This window comes from Lichenostomus cassidix, chromosome 1 (genome assembly GCF_008360975.1).
Source record: "Lichenostomus cassidix isolate B80296 chromosome 1, HeHo_3.0, whole genome shotgun sequence".
In the NCBI taxonomy this organism is placed as follows: Eukaryota; Metazoa; Chordata; class Aves; order Passeriformes; family Meliphagidae; genus Lichenostomus; species Lichenostomus cassidix.
This window is the reverse complement of record NC_139479.1, coordinates 29144089-29161688: the sequence shown is the minus strand read 5'-3', so window position 1 is coordinate 29161688 and position 17600 is coordinate 29144089. Positions and strand designations below refer to the sequence as shown.

Sequence of the window (17600 nt, the reverse complement as noted above, 5' to 3'; positions counted from 1 at the left end):
CCCTCCCCATCATTACTTCCTCCTGGCTTCAGCTCTGCTCCCCCTAGCACTCTGTCCCCCTTAAGAGACACTTTGTGGCCCCTGGTTCAGGCTTAATGTGCCATCCCTTTTGCAAGTGCTCCCATGCCTGTTGGAAGGTGTTGTTCAGGTGAGCAATAATGCCTTTTTTCAATACTGTGAGAAGGCACGTCACTGCTGTAGGTGCAGACTGGACTGAGACACACACACACACTTGGGCACTGGGCACACCTGCTGTATCAGAAAAGGTTCATAATGGGGTCAACCCAGATGGCCCATTGGCACAGTATAGTTGTATCTCGGGATTAATTGTCTGACTAGGAATTTAGATCATTAAGCAATATAACTATGATCATCTTGTGTGAGTTTCACTTTTTCTTATTTCATTATTTTATATTGAGCAAAGCATGGCAAGTTTTATATTGTGATTGCAGCATGGAAGTCTAATAAAGCAAGTCATATATTTGGTTTGGTTTCCATTTCCTGTACTGTATTTGAACTGTCTATGCAAAATTTGTGAGCATCTGGACTTAAACACTATTGCAAATAAATAGCTATGAAATTTAAGAGTGATAAAATACTGATTGATATTTAAAACTTAGTCTCATATATACATATATTTATTATGTAAAAATGTAATTGATTTTAAATAGTAAGGTTTTATGGACTCTTAGAAAGTGTTTCAATGGATCTTTGTAACTTTGTATAAAGAAACTGGTCTACTGACTTTTTTCATCTGTGTTTGCTTCAATCATCAGTTGACCAGAGTGTGTGGAAAATGTGCCTACTAACTTGGATGTCTGCTTTTGTTTTTTCTAGGAGTGAACTTGTTAGTGGGCACTGAAAGTGGTCTAATGCTGCTAGACAGAAGTGGGCAGGGGAAGGTTTATCCACTCATCAATCGAAGACGATTCCAGCAAATGGATGTACTTGAAGGGCTGAATGTCTTGGTGACAATTTCTGGTAAAGTTAACTGTTGAACATTATATTTTTCCTCCATCTGGCATGGCATGGCAGAATGATTTTCTTGGCAGCCTGTGTATTGAGGGGGAAGTCTTGACTGAAGTCAGTGGGTTTTCCATAATTTCTCTGACTCTACAGTTTATTTCTGCAAATGAATAATTTTCCACACAACACCCATGCCTGCTTGCCCCCTGTTCTTTCCTCTGTGGGGTGACCTTTAAAAATGCTGCATGAGTTTTGGGGAAATGTCTGACTTTGTTTCCTTTTTCAATATTTGAGAGCTGGAAGTTAATGTTTTGTGAAGTTTGGGAAAACGGCATTCTTTCCCTCTGTCATGATTGCTTTCAGCCTGACCTCTTTCTAACCAAAACACAATTTGCTGCTTGGGTTTAAAGACATTATTCTTGTGCACTTACCTGTAGCATGGGGAAAGCTCTTGCAAAATAGGGAAATAAGAGCAATGTGCAGTAAGAGTGTGAGAGAGAAGAGTACAGTGTGTACATGGTGTGGAAATAACAAGAGCAAGAAGGCAGATTGGTACCTGGTCTCTCACTGGGTACAACTGGGGAATTGCAAAGAAATGGGAGATGAAGGGTGGTGGTGATGTTTGTGTTTGTTTTGTGTGTGCTGATGAAAAATGTGTTTTATGAACCTTGAGGTTCCAGACTCTTTGGCTCCAGAAAGTTGTTGCATAATGTTAACCCACTGTTAAACAACTTGATGTGGTCCACTGTTAGTCTTTCTTCACAGGTGTCATTCAGCCATTTACTTCCCTTTTGTTTTGGTTTGTTTGGGAAATGAGTCTTTGCTATGCTGTGTGTGTGAGACAGGGAGAGGATGTTACTTGAGGTTTCTCACAGGATTTGCTGTCCTTGGTCAGACCCACCTGAATTTTGTCAAGGCTCTGACACATCTCTGAGTCTGCTGGAAGAGCTCTCTGGCTCTCCCAACACTTGTTCAAAAGGACACACATTAGACAGTTTAGTGGAATTTAATGCATTAGCGATGTTGTGTTACCACAGATCCAAAGAACCATGCCTATTCTGGTGTCATGAACACGGGATTTGTTTCTGTCTGGAACAACTGAGTTTCATTGGCTTGTCACTTGCTACATTCTCAGATACAGCTATGCTGTGAAATCTATAAAAAGAAAAAGATGAAACAAGCAGCGTTTAAAAATACACAACCTGCTGTGTGTCCTTTTGATGTCTAATGCTGTATGTTAAAATATAAGCTGTTTGAAAGGCACCATTTGATAGAATTTATCCTATAGCAGACATTGTAAACAAAAATATTGTATAATCCAACCTGTGTAAAATCTGTTGGTTTGAAACATACCCTACACAAATCACAAGTGTCTGTGATTCAGTCTTGTGTATAATTGTTTTAGGTTTATTTATGTTTGCGTCAGTCACAATTGGAGTACCCTGACACATCCGTTTTCTTTGTTTCCTTCAAAACTATTGCTTCCTCTGTGGAGACACGCTACATTAACCCTTAAGAAATCAGCTGGTCTTTGGTTGTTTTATGCCTTTGTGTCTGTTCCATCTCCTGTGTTTTGTGGGAGATTACTGGAGTATGAGGCAGAAGAGGCATCCTTGCCCAGTGAAAGCCAGGGCTGGGGGAGCGTACTCAGTCAAACCATAATGCTGTTCTGCCCAAGCTCCCCCTTACATCCTGCTTTTGCTTTCTGTGCTGCACATCTCAATTTTTTACCCTCATGCTGGACTTTCCTAAGTATCTTTTTATTTGTGATCAGTTGCTTCACCTCTCCAGGCAAAATCAGAATGCTGAAATGAGGGTATGTTTCTGCAAATGGTGTTTTTGGGCAGATTAGTTATGGAACTGTCTCTGAGCTTCGTCCCAGCACTGCTACAACTTTGCTGGGAGCATTGTTCAGCTCACTGTGGTGCACTCAGCTGTATGTTTCCGGAGTTTTTTGGGAAGTGATGAGCTGGTGGTGGTGGGATTTGAAAGGTGTCACTGTATTGTGCGAAGAAGTTGCAGTGTGTTAGGATTTTGAGAGGATTGTCACCTGAGCTTGCTTTTAATAGACACACTCTTGAGTCTGAAAACCTGAAATCAATTCTTGACCCAATTTATATTTAAAATACAGAACTTTTTGACAACAAAGCTTTTGATACTGAGATACTGAGCCTGCTAGAAATGGTACAAGAAAGCCCTGCAGGTAGAGCAGAGTAGTTGATTGGTTCTTCAGTTCATGCTGTTGAGAGGCAAAAAACAGTTTCGTCTGCTCAGGTGATACAGTGCAGAGTCATAAAAATGCTGGAGGAGAGAATGGCAACGTGCATGCAGAGCATGCTCCAGTTGTGGCTCCCTGAGGGTTTTGCCAGCCCAACTGGCTGATGGTGGCACCAGGAAGGTAGCAAGAGGTGACAGAGTGGAAGAACTGGTTGGAATCTGCCTGATTAATAATTTAAAACCACAGTGACAATAAAAACAAAAACTCAATACAGGAAACAGGACTTTGCATTTGAAACTATGTCTGTGGGAGAAACCAAACCGGGAGTTCTCATAGAATGCACTGTCTGATTAGTTCATTTGATGGCTGGAGCAGAGTTTTCTTTCTTCTTTCATGATCATAATGATTAGACCCCTGCAAAAAAGAAAAAAGACCAGATTTTTGAGAGCTGTTTAAACTGACTGGTTGAGCTTTACAAAGAGAAGGATCTAATCCCCCCACTCCAAATCTGAACATTGAGAGCAGCATGATTTGTTGAAATACATGCACAGCCATGTTTATATAACTAACCACTCCTGCTCTTTTCATGTCCAGCTGCAGAATGGCAGAGGAATTTCCTGTCTTGTGACTTTTCCTTGTGGTCTAGACACCAAAACACAATGGGAACACACTTGAGATATTTCTCTGGTTGTTTTGAAAAATATTTCTGGTTGGAGAGAAATACCCTGGTGCACATCATGTGAATCAAAAGAAAAAGAAGTATCCATGTGCTGGGAAATTCCCATGTGCACTGTTTGTTCTGAGTCTTCAAGTTTGGCTGAGTGACTGGGGAAGCTACAGCCATGGAAGTATCAGAAGCAGAATTTGTCTCCTTGTGGACAGGAACTCAGGATGGTTTTAAAAACATTTGGTACATTGTAGTGACCATGAGCCCTCTGAGCTGTTTCTTGCCCAGAACTGCAGTGGCTTCTGATCTGAACTATGTTTCCTATTTTTCAGTGTTTTTGAAAGAGCCCTTGTGGCTATCATTTGCACTGGTTTCGTGGAAGGGTTTTTTTTTTTTTTGTTAGATATGGGACTTCTGGAAATACTGTTTCCTGCTCTAGTCCTCCAAATCTTGAGAAAGCTACAGGAATGGTAGGGCTTTACCCCTTTATGAAACATGGCTTAATAAATATTGTCAGGAAGCAAATCAGGGTACTCATTTACTGCCAAATCTACAGTCCCATTTGTAATGGAGATAAATAAAAGGCAGTGCAATGTTACTTCACATTTCATTGCATGCCATCAGAACAGAAGGGCTTTTAAAATTGAGTAGCAGATCCAGTATTTGCAATCACCTCTCCAATTCCGCTTTAAGTTCAGTGAACAGATTTTTTACTTTGAAACTGATTCCTCTTTTCCTCCAGTCCTTTCCCATCCAAGTAATCATAAAAAGATCTTCTAGACTGTGTGTCTTTTTAACGCAATGGCTTGTGCTACCAGAGTCCATGGAGAAGCCTGTTTGTAAGCTGTGCTTCCCCATGTTGCTGCCCCAACCCTTGCAGATGCTTTTCCTGACAGGCCTAGCTCTGTTAGGGGATCCCCTGCCATCAGGGTAGGGGTTCTGTGCCAGCTCCAGGACCTCAGTGTGGAGTTGGCTGGGCATAGCAGGATGGTCTCAGTGCTGGGGCCTCATGTCCTGCTGCAGCCAGTATCCCCCCAGCAGCCAGCTGTGAACTAATAACTAATCTGTCAGCAGGCATCATGTGAAAACCTAAAAGACAAAGTAAAGGCATTTAGCCAAACTCTGTAGCTGGATCTGGCTGGCAGGCTGCCAGGTGGACCATCTTGATAGGTAGTGGCTTTCAACAGCATAGACAAGGACAGTGTCACTTGGGCAGCACAGTGGTGACTTCAGTACAGGTCACCTGTCTTCCTCTCACCTCCAGTGGCCAAGAGGCACTGTGGACAGCAGGCACATGGCACCTCATCGTGGCTGGTAAAGCATGAGCATGGAGCTACTCCGCTGACAAGTAGGGTCCCTGAGAGCATCTCCTGTTTTCTTTCCTTTCAGAGAGACCTCATGGAGCCTTATTAAATGGCTCCTAGTCAAAGCAGGGATGATTTCCCTTCCTCAACCACATCTTCACCTGTGAAACCGTAGTGGTTTCAAGCTGCAGAAAAGAAGATGCACGCTCTGAGTATGTGCATTTAAGGCCACCTTCTCACTAGTTCAGCAAATGCTTTGTAGGCCATTGGCTGTTAAAGCACCACTGATAAAGTTTATCACAAACCTTGCTTTTCATTCAAAGAAGTCTTCTCGTATCAGAAGTTAAAAGTCTGAGCTGTATTTCGATGATGTGGCAGATGCATTGTCAGTTGAAGATAGGGCAGCCTGGGCATGTAACTTCTCTCACCTGTGGAGAAGAAGCACCTCTCAAGTTTTTCTGTGCAGCCTGATAAGTATTACATCCCTTGCAGCTCAAGGGAAGGTCTGCTGACAAAGCAGTCATCAGCTTTTAGCAAGCAGATAAAGTTTCAGGTCTCATATTCCATCCTGCGGCTCTCCTACGGTTTTGTGTTAAAAAGAGGCATTCTGACTCAGTTACATATATATTTTTTTAATCTCAGTGCATGACTCTCTAGTGCATTTGTTGTGGGAGTATAGCCCTGTTCTAGTGGAAGTTGTATAGGTCCCAAGAACCAGATAGCCAAAGAGTTGTTCCCTTGAGTTTGTAATTTATGTTCATGTGGTATAACCATGTGTTTCTATCATTGATTATTGGAAAGCGCATGTCTGGGTGGAGTCTGGAGTGAAGCTGTTGCGGATGTGAAAACTGAGAGAGATTTCTGTGGTTGAAGCATTTTCTCTTTCATTGTTATTTTGGTTTGCTTTGCAGGGCTTTCTGTTTGCCTGGGTAGGGCTTTTTGCAAGTATTTTCCTATGGAGATAAACCATTTGTTTTTCATTTTGTGGCCAGGTAAGAAGAACAAGCTGAGAGTTTACTATTTGTCATGGTTAAGAAATAAAATCCTTCACAACGATCCTGAAGTAGAAAAGAAACAGGGCTGGACAACAGTGGGAGACTTGGAAGGCTGTGTGCACTATAAAGTTGGTGAGTAGCAAATGCAGTAATCAAATAGTTGGGATAAAGGATGACTGAGAAAGGGAATTGCAGTGCATGTAGTTATTGGGTTTAAGGTTTGGTTGGTTTTATTTCTAGCTATTTTACCTGTTCCTCGGGGTGAATTTGCTGGCAAAGCACCAAAATAGATGGCAAGTTACAGGATTAAATTGAAGAAGAGAGAGGTTTTGTGGTGAGATGATGGGCTGGGAACTGGGGAGTATATAAATCCCATCTGTCTCCTACCTGTAATGGATGCAGCTTCCAGAAGGGTGCTGATATGGGCAGTGAGGGCTGATAACATTTCACCACCTCTATTTGACCCTTTAGTTAATATAGGGATTCTTGTCACCAGCAACTGTTTTCTTTACTAACAAGTTTTCCTGATCTTTTACCATGACGAATTTACATGCTGGAATAGATTAAAAAAAAAGTTTCTCTTTAATGTAGATTTTAGAGACTGGGAAAAAAAAAAAAAACAAACCAAAAAAGGTGGGAGGAGAAAGGAAGCCCAGGTAGTAGAGGAGTGTTGGGGAGGTGTCTGGAAACAGAAGTGTGTCTTCAACTTCAATATGATTCATTGATTCACCTTAGCTCATTAAATCCCCTAATGCCATCTCAGATCCACTCCCGTACAGTTATCGGATCAAGTGTGTTTTCACTAGGCAGGTGCCCTTTGAGATATTTTAAGTAATTTAAATGGATTTGGCTATAGAAATTTCCACCAAAGCTGGTGAAAGATGTAGCATTCGCAGCCAGCAGAGTACACAGTGAGCCTGCTGCCCTGCAGGTGGGGATATGAATCAGGAGCTCTTTCTGCTGCTTCAGTTTCATAGTGCATCCTAATGGGCCTTGAATGTAGCCTCTGATTTGATTTTCTCCCAAGAGCGAGCTTAGTTCCTTTCCAGCTGTGTCAGTCAGTGTGGAGCAGCAGCAATCAAACTGTTCTCAGTCTCCTCCTGTCATGCGTGTGCTCTTGGAAAAACCTGCTAATGGGGCGTAATCAATAACAATGGCAGTAAGTGACTGCTGAACCAGGAGCTTGACCCCGAAAACAATTAATAATGCACTTCCCTGGTATCATGCCCCAGGGTGTCAGCAGCATAATGAAGTGGCCTGTTAACAATACATCAACAGCTATTGAAAGGAGGCTTCCCAGCCGGGAAGCGTCTGAAACAAAGAGCATTCTCTTCCACATGAAGAGGGGTCTGTTACCCTGGGCTGCAGCCTGGCACTGAACTTCCCTCTGAACACAGAAATACAGTAGACTTCTTCAGGTAGTGAGAGGCCTCTTTGACAGCTGCGCTTCAGTTCCCGAGGAGGAGAGCTCTGCCAATAGTTGGGCTTGCGGTCTGGACGCTGTCGCTGAGGCAGCTGGCACTGATCACTTCCTTGTCTCTTTGATGCAACAGGGGTCTCCGATGTCAGGGTGGAGTGGTATTTATGGATCTCATTTGCTACAGGCAACTTTTGGCTTCTCTAAATGAGAAATTGCTCTTTTGAAACTTAAGATTTGGGTGAATTCCCAGATAGCACCCAGAGCAAAGAATAAGAATTATCAAATGTCGCTTTTCACGGATGAGGTGGTTTTGTTCAACACCTCCCTCTTCCCCGCGAAAAAATTCCAGGAAGTCTTGTAAGCTAGACAAGACTGAACAAAAGCTCTGTTTTCAGTCAGTACAGCTGTGGAGGTTGAGAGACTTTTTTATGTCTGTTGAAGAAGTGTCAAGTCCCTTAACACTTATATTTCAGTAGTCTTGCTTTCCTGCACACTTAAAAAAGCAAGTAGTAGTGTGGATCTCTATTGTAATGACACTTTATTTCTGATAAATTATATGTATTTTTTTTCAGTTTCTCAAATGAGTTATCTCAGACTTTAGGGACAAAGGAAAGTGCTCCACTGTCAAGCTTGCCTTTTGCTTTTGAAATTGAGTTGTGTTGTAATTTTTTCTTTTTCCTCCTTTCCTCTGGGGAATTTTTCCATCAGCTCAAAGTACCGCTGCCAGTGCTGTGACTGGAACTGCCAATAATGGACTCTTCCACAGTCATGGCCTTCTTTTATTGGAATGTCCCTGTCTGAAAACTGATTTTCTTGTCTTGATGACTAAGCACTATCCAATGTGGAAAAAATAAGTGTAAATAAGTGTGTACTAGCTAGTTAATTCTAAATATGGTGACATGGTCAGTTGCTAATGAGAGTAATGACTTTTGTTGTATAAATGTATCAAGCTGCTTAACTACATAGAAGTAGCAATCCTAAAATGTAACCTTACGAAAACTCTCAAAACTACACTATTTCTTCATACTTACATAAAATGTCATTTTTCTTGATGTAACTGTAATGACTTTGGAATTATGCTGAATTCTTTTTTGTTTTCTTTTAATTTCAGTAAAATATGAAAGAATCAAGTTCTTGGTAATTGCATTGAAGAGTTCTGTGGAAGTCTATGCATGGGCACCAAAGCCATACCATAAATTTATGGCCTTTAAGGTAACAGTATATTTCAGCCATAGGTAGGATTTTCTCATAACCACTTGCACTTATCCCATTTACAAAAATGTTCTGACATTGTATCATGGTCATATTCCAAGTTCTTTGGTAAATCTCCACAAACTTAGTATTATAGTTTAATTTAGGAGGGTTTTTTTAATTCTAAGAGGCAATACACTTAAATGTCTAAATTGTAACTGAGCATAAACTAATAATGACACAATATCACAAGTCTTTGTTTGCTCTCTCTGTTAATAAAGCACGAGACAGAGAGAAGTGGACTCAGTCTAAACGTCTTTGTCTGAGCAGAACAAGTCATTAAGTGATACTCAGCATTATTATCAGACTGTTTTTGAATGCTGCAAGAATGAAATTACTTGGCTTGGTATAATTGCAAGGCTGATTTACAGACAGTTCCTGTCAGTTGTTCAGATCAAAGTACTACAGGAGTATCAAATTGCCCTGAACTTCGGGGAAAACAATTCTTATTTAAAAAAGCAATCAGACCAAGTAAACCCCACAGAAAATAGCTTAGGTGCTTGAAATGCAGCAGTTTGCAGAGTAATCTGTCTTTGTCCTTGAGAGACACATTAGCATAATGTGTCTAGTGTCTGGGGACCAGTGGGATGTGGAGGAATAAACCCACTATGTGTGCACGTGAGCATGTTCTTATAAACCCCATTGTTCTTCTAAGCAGTAAAGTAAATCTCACTGATGGTTGTCTTACAGTCGTTCGGAGAATTGGTACATAAGCCATTGCTGGTGGATCTAACCGTAGAAGAGGGGCAGAGACTAAAAGTGATCTATGGTTCCTGCGCTGGCTTCCATGCCGTTGATGTGGATTCAGGATCGGTCTATGATATTTATCTACCAACACATGTAAGAGCTGCTGCTGTGGTTGGGTTTTTCTCTTTCTTTCTGGTCAATCACCCCTGCACCTTCAACCCCTTCCTTTCCCTGAATGGCCAATGTATCAGGCTGTCCCTGTGGATCACTGCCAGGTGTTTGCAGTGGTAAATTGGGTGGAGGGGTCTAAGCAGATATGGCCACACGTGCTGTGGGGTTTGTGCCTCACTGTCAGTCCTCACCTCATAGTCAGTTTGTCTCTATGGTTCGGAGTTGCCCACTCAGATCTGATGAGGACCAGTGTGACTGTTTTCAGGGGTAGCAGCTAAATGGCCAAATGCCTTGCAAATGCCCAGCAGCACAAATGACACAACAGCTCACTGATGAGTTTCAAATGGGTTTGCAAAGGCCAGGTGGCCTTAGCTACCAAGGTTTCCTGTTGTTCATTGTACACAGAGGTGTCAGATGGGCCACCCCACCACTCTTCAACGCACTGCAGAGATCTAAGGTCTGCATCTGGTCTGCTTGCCCCAGGCTCCCTTTCTGCCCATGGAAAGAAATGGGCACCCCTACAGAGAAATCTGACTTTCCTCAGTTTAGATGTCTGCCTTAAGATTGACAGGATTTATGCCTCAGGGGTGTACAGGTCTTGGTCACTGTGTGTGGTGTCTGGCTTGAGGGGAGCAGATCTATCTAGCACTTCTAAAGCACTTCTGAGTGAATTTGGGACTAAATGATCTCTAGGATCCCTTCCAACCCAAGCCATTCTATGATTCTGTGAATCCCTGATGTGTCAGCCAAAACCAAAAATCACCCATCCCTGTCTTCTAGCCCAGCATTAAAACAAAAGCTTCCTCTTTTGTCTCTGTAGATCCAGAGTAGTATCCAACCTCACGCAATCATCATTCTCCCAAACACGGATGGGATGGAGCTACTGGTCTGCTACGAGGATGAAGGAGTTTACGTCAACACGTATGGAAGGATAACCAAGGATGTGGTTCTGCAGTGGGGAGAAATGCCAACTTCAGTTGGTAAGTGCCTCTGGTGAGCCATGTGCAATGTGCTGGTGGAGAGTGTGAGTCTGTGCACATGGACAGAAGGAGGGAACATTGAGTGTGCTACTTCTGCATCTGAAGTCAGTGCTGTATTATCTCTGGAAAATAACTGAAGTTTTTGTGAACAAAACCCAAACAATCAAGTTGTAGAATTCATGACTGAAAAACTCACCGTGACCTCTGTAGGCTGCTGCAGAATTTTTGCTAGACAGCCACAAAGTTGTGGAAACCTTTCAGTATAAAGACATACAAAGTAAGTAGATGGGTAAGATATTATGGGTAATTCTGTGTAGATAACAAAAGGTGTACTTCATTTGATGTCTTTAATTCACCTTCTGATTGCTTATCTCTGCTAGCACAATTTTCCCACATCTCTCCAACTCAAAATAAGGTTTTGAGAGAGAACAATGAGTGTAGTACACAAGTACACACTGGAATCCCTCCTGCTTGTGCTGCTGTAATTCAGTGCAGAGCGCAGCATGGGCTGTGGTCACACCTTCCTTTTGTTGGGCAAGCACATTGCGTTCTGTGGGCTGTGGAATGGCTGCACATATTGGGAGATGACTGCTGATAGCTGTTTGAGTGACAGGAACGACAATGAAGGAGGAAATTTGAAGAAGTTTCATGCACAGCATGTTCACTCCTGTGCTGATTAACTTTTAACTAGAACCAAAAGCAAGCAGAGTATATCACCTGGCAAATTCCAGAGCCTTTCCGGAGACTGGAATGCTTGTGAAGTAGTAAATGGCACTGAGGCAGCCAACACCATCTGAATATCTCATCTGACAATTTTTAGGAGCTGTTTGGCCCATTTAGTACCAGTGGAATATTAAAAAATAAATAATTTTCCATCAGAATGGTATATAGAATGTTGGTGTACATGATACTGTAGTAGATAATTTGATTTAATTTCACTGAAAATTATTATGAATATATTATATAAAAGGAAAGTACTGCAAAATTAAATATTTTTAAATTTTGCTGGATAGGAAGTCCTTTTTATTTTTCTGTTAAGTATGCGTGCAAATCAGAGGCAACAGCTTAGTCTTCATTAAGTTCCCATATGACAGCAATCCTAAGACTATCCATCAAATTGCTTTGTGAATATACCTTTTCATAATGCTGGTGACTTTCCTTTCTATTTAATTTTCTTACTGCTATCCAAAAAATTTTGTTTTCTTTATGCTACTACTAATCTGTGTTCCCCTATGGCACTCGAAGGAAAAATGCATGATTTATTTCTTTATTTGTGCACAAAGGAACGCAGTACGTCAAATAATAATAATAATAATAATAATAATATTTCTACTTTGAGAGCTTAATGTGGTGTCTTGGTTTGAAAGACAGGTGTCTGCCAAGAGAGGCTGAACCCTCCCCTAGAGCAGAGGATGTGATTTTCCTTCCCCTCCTCCCTCCGAATTATTTAATTTAATAAATCAAGGGCTTTCAGGCAAAGGTATGGGAAAAAAGGAGTATCAGTTCTTTACTAGTATCTATAAACAAACAATAACAATAATAGCAAGCCACAACTAGAACCAGAAAACCAAACAGCAGATAATGTGAGCTGCTGAACTTTCTCCCGTGTGGTGTAATCACGTTGCAAGCAGCAGGGGCGCTGTTGAGCTCCCGGCGGCCAGGGCAGTGCAATGACTCCCGAGCGGCTGAGGTGGCGCTGTGGCGCAGGGTCAGGCACTGTCCGGCAACTGCAATGGCGACGGGCTGAGGAACACGCAGCGCAGCAGGAACAGCTCAGGGCAGCGAGGGAACAGGGCAGCAGGAGCGGGCGCTCTCTCTCTCTCCGGCCAGCGAGAATTTCTACAGTCACAGCAAACGCTGTGGTCTCATGCGGCAGAGGGCGGGGGCAGGCAGCAGAGGCAGCCGGACTCTCCCGGCAGCAGCCACGAGGGAACGCAGCCCGGGGGGGGAAACGTGCCCTTCCCCGTGAGGAGAAAAGTTGAATCAAAGCTCACCCAGCCAGGAGGGAAGAGAAACAGGGCACAGTTGGATCTCCTCTGGTAGCAGCTGGAAAGCCAGGAGGCAGCAGCCTCTCCCCTCAGCGTCCGAACCACGAGAGAGAGTGTTCCCCAACAGGCTCTCCCTTACCTAGCCCTGCCCAAAACCTAGCCATTGTCTTTTACAAAAGGCTTGATCACTCTGAACATCGGACCATTTGTAACCTGGCAACAGGAATGGGGAGGAATTCTCAACCCCCAACATGTGGACATCTTGTGAGATATACAGAATGCTTTTCAGACCAGTTGGCTTTCTCAAAGAGATCAGTTTTTCAAGTATTATGCCTATTAAGAGAGGCTAGGTAATTTCTTTCTAGTTTTATACCTTTCCCTCTCATTCTTTGTTTTTGTGGACAAACTCCTTCAAGGAGGGAAAATAACACTATAAGACGCAGAGCTGGTGCTGGGGACATGTTGTAGTGGATGAGCTCAGTCTATTTAAACCTTGGCTTCTGCTTTCTCCTAGTCAACACCTAATTAATCTGTCTCTTTGTCCCAAACTTGGGAGAAAAGGGCTGTGTAAAAACTCAACATTCCCTCCATTTAATTAAAGGTTATAAAGTTTCCTTTGTCACCAACGCTCAAGGAAGAAGTACGTAACTTAGAAAACACACAAAAGAAATTTTTTAAAAACGCATTTTTTAGGCATCTTGAATGTTCTGAGAACAGAACTAGCACTCTGAACATATGTGTAGCTGCAGTAACACACATGCCGGTAATTTTTAACTAGAGAGTGTCAGGATATTCCTTGCTTTTTCTGTTCCTCTTGCCTTCTGTTCCTCCTTCCTAATGTGCAACATGTTTTCTTTCCAAAGCATACATCCGATCTAACCAGATCATGGGCTGGGGAGAAAAGGCTATTGAGATACGGTCGGTGGAAACTGGACACTTGGATGGTGTGTTCATGCACAAAAGGGCACAAAGACTCAAATTCTTATGTGAACGCAACGACAAGGTATGTTCCCTCCCACCAAGTTCATTGCCAGGATGATAAATGTGTACCTCAGTTTGGTACTTGGGTTGGGTTGACTCTGACCAGCAGCCAAATACCCAGCAAGCCTCAAGCTCTCTTCACTCTTCCATGGAAGGGAAAGAAAATAGTCAGAAGGCAAAAAGACTCATGCATGGATCGAGATACAATTAGTTTAATAAGGCAGCAAAAGCTGTGCATGCAAGCCAGACAAAATAAAGAGTTAATAATACACAGTCTCCCATGGGCAGGTGGATGTCCTGATGTTTTCCACACATAATGCTTGCTTGGGAAGACAAATGTCATCATCACAATGTCCCTCCTATCCTCTCCCTTTCCCTGAGCCTTTATTGCTTTACATGATGCTAATATGTTATGGGACATCCATTTGGTCAGTTGGGGTTAACTGTCCCAGCATTGTCCCCTTCCAGCTCCTTGTCCATCCCAGCCCGCTGGACTTGAGGGGGCTGGAGAGAAAACCTTGATAGTGTGCAAGTGTTGTTCAGCAGTAAGCAAAACACTGGTGTGTTAACAACACTGTTTAGCATAACACTGTTTAACAGCATTGTACAAGCTGCTGTGAAGAGAGTCAGCTCCATCCCCACCAGCCCAGACCAGCACTGCAGGTGCACTGCAAATACTGTGGACAGTGAAGGCAAATTAGAACCACTGCTGCCCTACCTGTTGAATTTGCCATTCTCTTTTCTTTGCAGGTTTTCTTTGCCTCCGTGCGGTCAGGTGGAAGCAGTCAAGTCTATTTCATGACCCTTGGCAGGACTTCTCTTCTGAGTTGGTAGAAGCGGTGGGATTTGGAGAGGAATTGCTGACACCCAGAGTCTGAGATCTTCATAACTTGGAATTGCTTTCAACTGGAGTACAGACCTGCACTAATGCAGCACTCTGTGTAAATGTGTGTGCAGGCATCACTGGTGTTAGGTTTCTTTATGTTTTTCAACTGAGGCTGCGACGCAGCTGGTGCTGTAAAGATATTGCCATCAGGTGCTACAAAGTCTTTGAGATTCGGGATCACGCTAGAAAGCTACAGGTCTTCTTTTCCCTTCAGCTCCAGGATTCCTAGGATTTGAAGGACTCTGTCTGTTAGTGTTAAAACAGAGATGGGGGAAAAAAGGAAGAAAAACAAACCAGGCTTACCATGAACATGCTGTTTGTTGAGTGGACAGGAGGCAGGCAAGAGAAGGTGAGAAGTGGTGTAGAGAGTCAGACTGGCTGAAACAGAGGGCAGATCTAGTCTAGTAACGTTAACAATGTATTTAATTGACATTTCTTTTTTGTAATGTGACAATATGTGGACAAAGAGGAAGGTGCAGGTTTTAAGAAGTTAATATTTATAAAATGTGAAAGACACAGTGACTAGGATAACTTCTTCTTGGGGACAGGGAGGGTGGGAAGGGGCTTGGGGTGGAATTCTTAGGGTTTTTTTGTTTCTGCGGTTTTATTTTGGCCTGGCCAATAACTTTAGTCATTTTCTGTGTACCAGGTGTTGCCTGAAACATGTGCAGATGATAAAAAAAAAAAGGAAAAAAAAATTCATTTTCTATAATGATTCTGTGTTAGGCCAGAACTTGGTTATGTCACAGTATTAGCACTGCCTCAGTTAAAGGTTTAATTTTTGTTTAAACCTAGAAGTGCAACAACAGTTTTACCACGGTCTGCACTCGCAGAACTAAAAAAAAAAAAAAAGAAAAAAAAAGAAAAAAAGATAAATAAAATCCAAACTACATATGTTTATTTTTTGTGCCTACCTCATTGTTTTTAATGCATAAAATAAAAGAGGTGGTTTAGTTTATACGTTTTTAGAAGAAAACCATTAATGTCTAATTTAATCTTAATACCAAAACTACCAGATTGAAAGGTTTCTGACTGTTATTGCAGAGCAAGTTTCAGCAGGAGGAGAGAGTGGTCCGTTGGGGCAATAGTCGTAGTGGTATGGCAGTGAGACACTGATTAATGTAATTTGCTTACAAAATTTGGTAAAGCAAGCATTTTTTAAACCAGTTTCATCCTTAATAGAAGTCTGAATTTAACCTAAACCAGAGGTTTCACTATTCTAACACATGGGCTTAGTAACAGGCAGGTAAAAGTAACTAGGCTAGTTCTATCAATTGTTAAATGTTGTAGGAAACATTTTGGGGCGGTGATGTTTTTCTTTTTTAAGAATGCAATGCACTAAAACTCTTTTAAGAATGTAGTTAATACTGCTTATTCATAAAAACAGCGTATACCTGTGTTTAGATGTAAGATCCCAGCTCTGGCTTTTTTTCTTTCTTTTTTTTTTTTTAAAGTCAGTTTTATTTTATGAATAAGTTCTGACATTTTTAATAAATGTCTTGAGAGTAATAATTTGTTTAGTGGCTACATGTTCATTACTTGAGAAATCTTGAGTGTTTAATAATCTGTTGTTGTTGTAATAATGCACAGTGTCACGATTCAGCCATTTTCCTTTTTGTTTCCTTTTTTGTTTTTTTTCCTTAATTCCTTTGGTGGGGTACTTTGCTGACAGCTGCCTTAAGCTGTTCATTCAGTGAACAGGCTCTCAGTGTTTCATGGGCTTTGTCTTCTGCTGTGGTTAACTTTCCTTCATGGCATAACAGGTAGGGCTTTTTAAACACATACTCTTCAATTCAGTCAAGCTGATGGCTCGAGCGACTGGTCACACAATCGATTTAGAGCCAAGAGCACCGAGTGTGCAAAGCTCAGACTCAACAGACCCTTCTTTTGGTGTCAAATCTGACTGCTGTAAATCCTTCAACCCCAGTCAGCGCTGCTGCTGAAGACTCTCCTTCGAACATCATAGATGGTTGAAAAGCGAGCGGTAAATGCGTACCTCCAGCGCATGCGTGTGCACACAGCAACCCCCACTCCCCCACCCCCCAAAAAGAATCAAAACTCAAGAAAGCCTTACATTTGCTGGCGGAGGAATACCTAGAACTATTTTTTTTTTTTTAATTGTATGACTTTTGGATAGCGTTGAAGGTGAAGGATGTGTTCTTTTCAGGCCCGGTGTGGTCAGCCAGAAGAACGATCAACCTTTTGTACTATAATGAACTAAAGGGGACTTGGAAATGCAACATGATGGTAGACATGGGTGTAATCACAGAGCTGCCCTGTAGTGTAGTTTGCCGAAGCTGATTCGATCGAATGTCAGTCTGCGTGATTTAAATCTTCCAGTGCTATGTGGTCAAAATTAATCTAGTCCTTGAAAGCTGATGCTATTCACCTAGAGGAAGATGCTCCAGTGCTGTAGGGATGCCCAGGTCATGGATACGTGCTGTTGAAGTTTTGAGGCTCCAGGGGAGGGTGGAAATCTCCTTCCTTCAGTGGGTCTGCCCGTCTGGCAGCTTCTGCCTCCACAGAAGTGCCAACATGGCAAGGTAAAAACAGTATTACAAAACCACTTCGTATACCAACATGGAACTCTTCAAACAGTGCTTTTATAAGCAAAGAAGAAAAGAAAAGCTCCTAGGTTTAGTTTTAAGCTTTAATAAGTAATAATTTTCTGTATCTTTAAGTCAAAGTAACCCTAACTTGTATGACTGCAGTGTTTTTATTTTTTATCTTATGCACATGTTATGTTGGAGAAAATGTTTACAAAAATGGTTTTGTTACACTAATGTGCATCACATATTTATGGTTTATTTGAAAGTGATTTTTGTGGGTTTTTTAGTTTTTCATAGTAGTAGTAGTACACTTTTTGTGATTTATAACCCCAAACTCTGCTGATTATAAAGATGCTAAACAATAATACAAAATGACAAACTGCATTAAAATTACTAATCGTAGAGCTGCAAAGCAGACTGGTGACAAGTAAAACACTCAGCCTTTTTTTTGCAGTGCTATCTAACTTGTCTTCTGTGTATTATGGAAATTACTGTTTTTTCCCCGTTTTTCCTTAAATAAAGTCAAATTGACACCTA

General features: G+C 41.8%; 1 protein-coding gene across 9 annotated transcripts in view; it reads left to right on the top strand.

Annotated features, from left to right (window-relative positions):
• The window catches only part of MAP4K4 (mitogen-activated protein kinase kinase kinase kinase 4), a 167540-nt gene extending 149940 nt beyond the window's left edge, over positions 1-17600 (top strand). For all 9 annotated transcript variants that reach the window (XM_085054527.1, XM_085054535.1, XM_085054518.1 and 6 more), the window contains 7 exons: positions 838-981; positions 6148-6282; positions 8682-8782; positions 9512-9661; positions 10500-10659; positions 13511-13650; positions 14379-17600. In XM_085054527.1, the coding sequence (XP_084910653.1) occupies positions 838-981; positions 6148-6282; positions 8682-8782; positions 9512-9661; positions 10500-10659; positions 13511-13650; positions 14379-14462 (914 nt within the window). In that variant the 3' untranslated portion in view covers positions 14463-17600. The remainder of the gene's footprint in view (positions 1-837; positions 982-6147; positions 6283-8681; positions 8783-9511; positions 9662-10499; positions 10660-13510; positions 13651-14378) is intronic.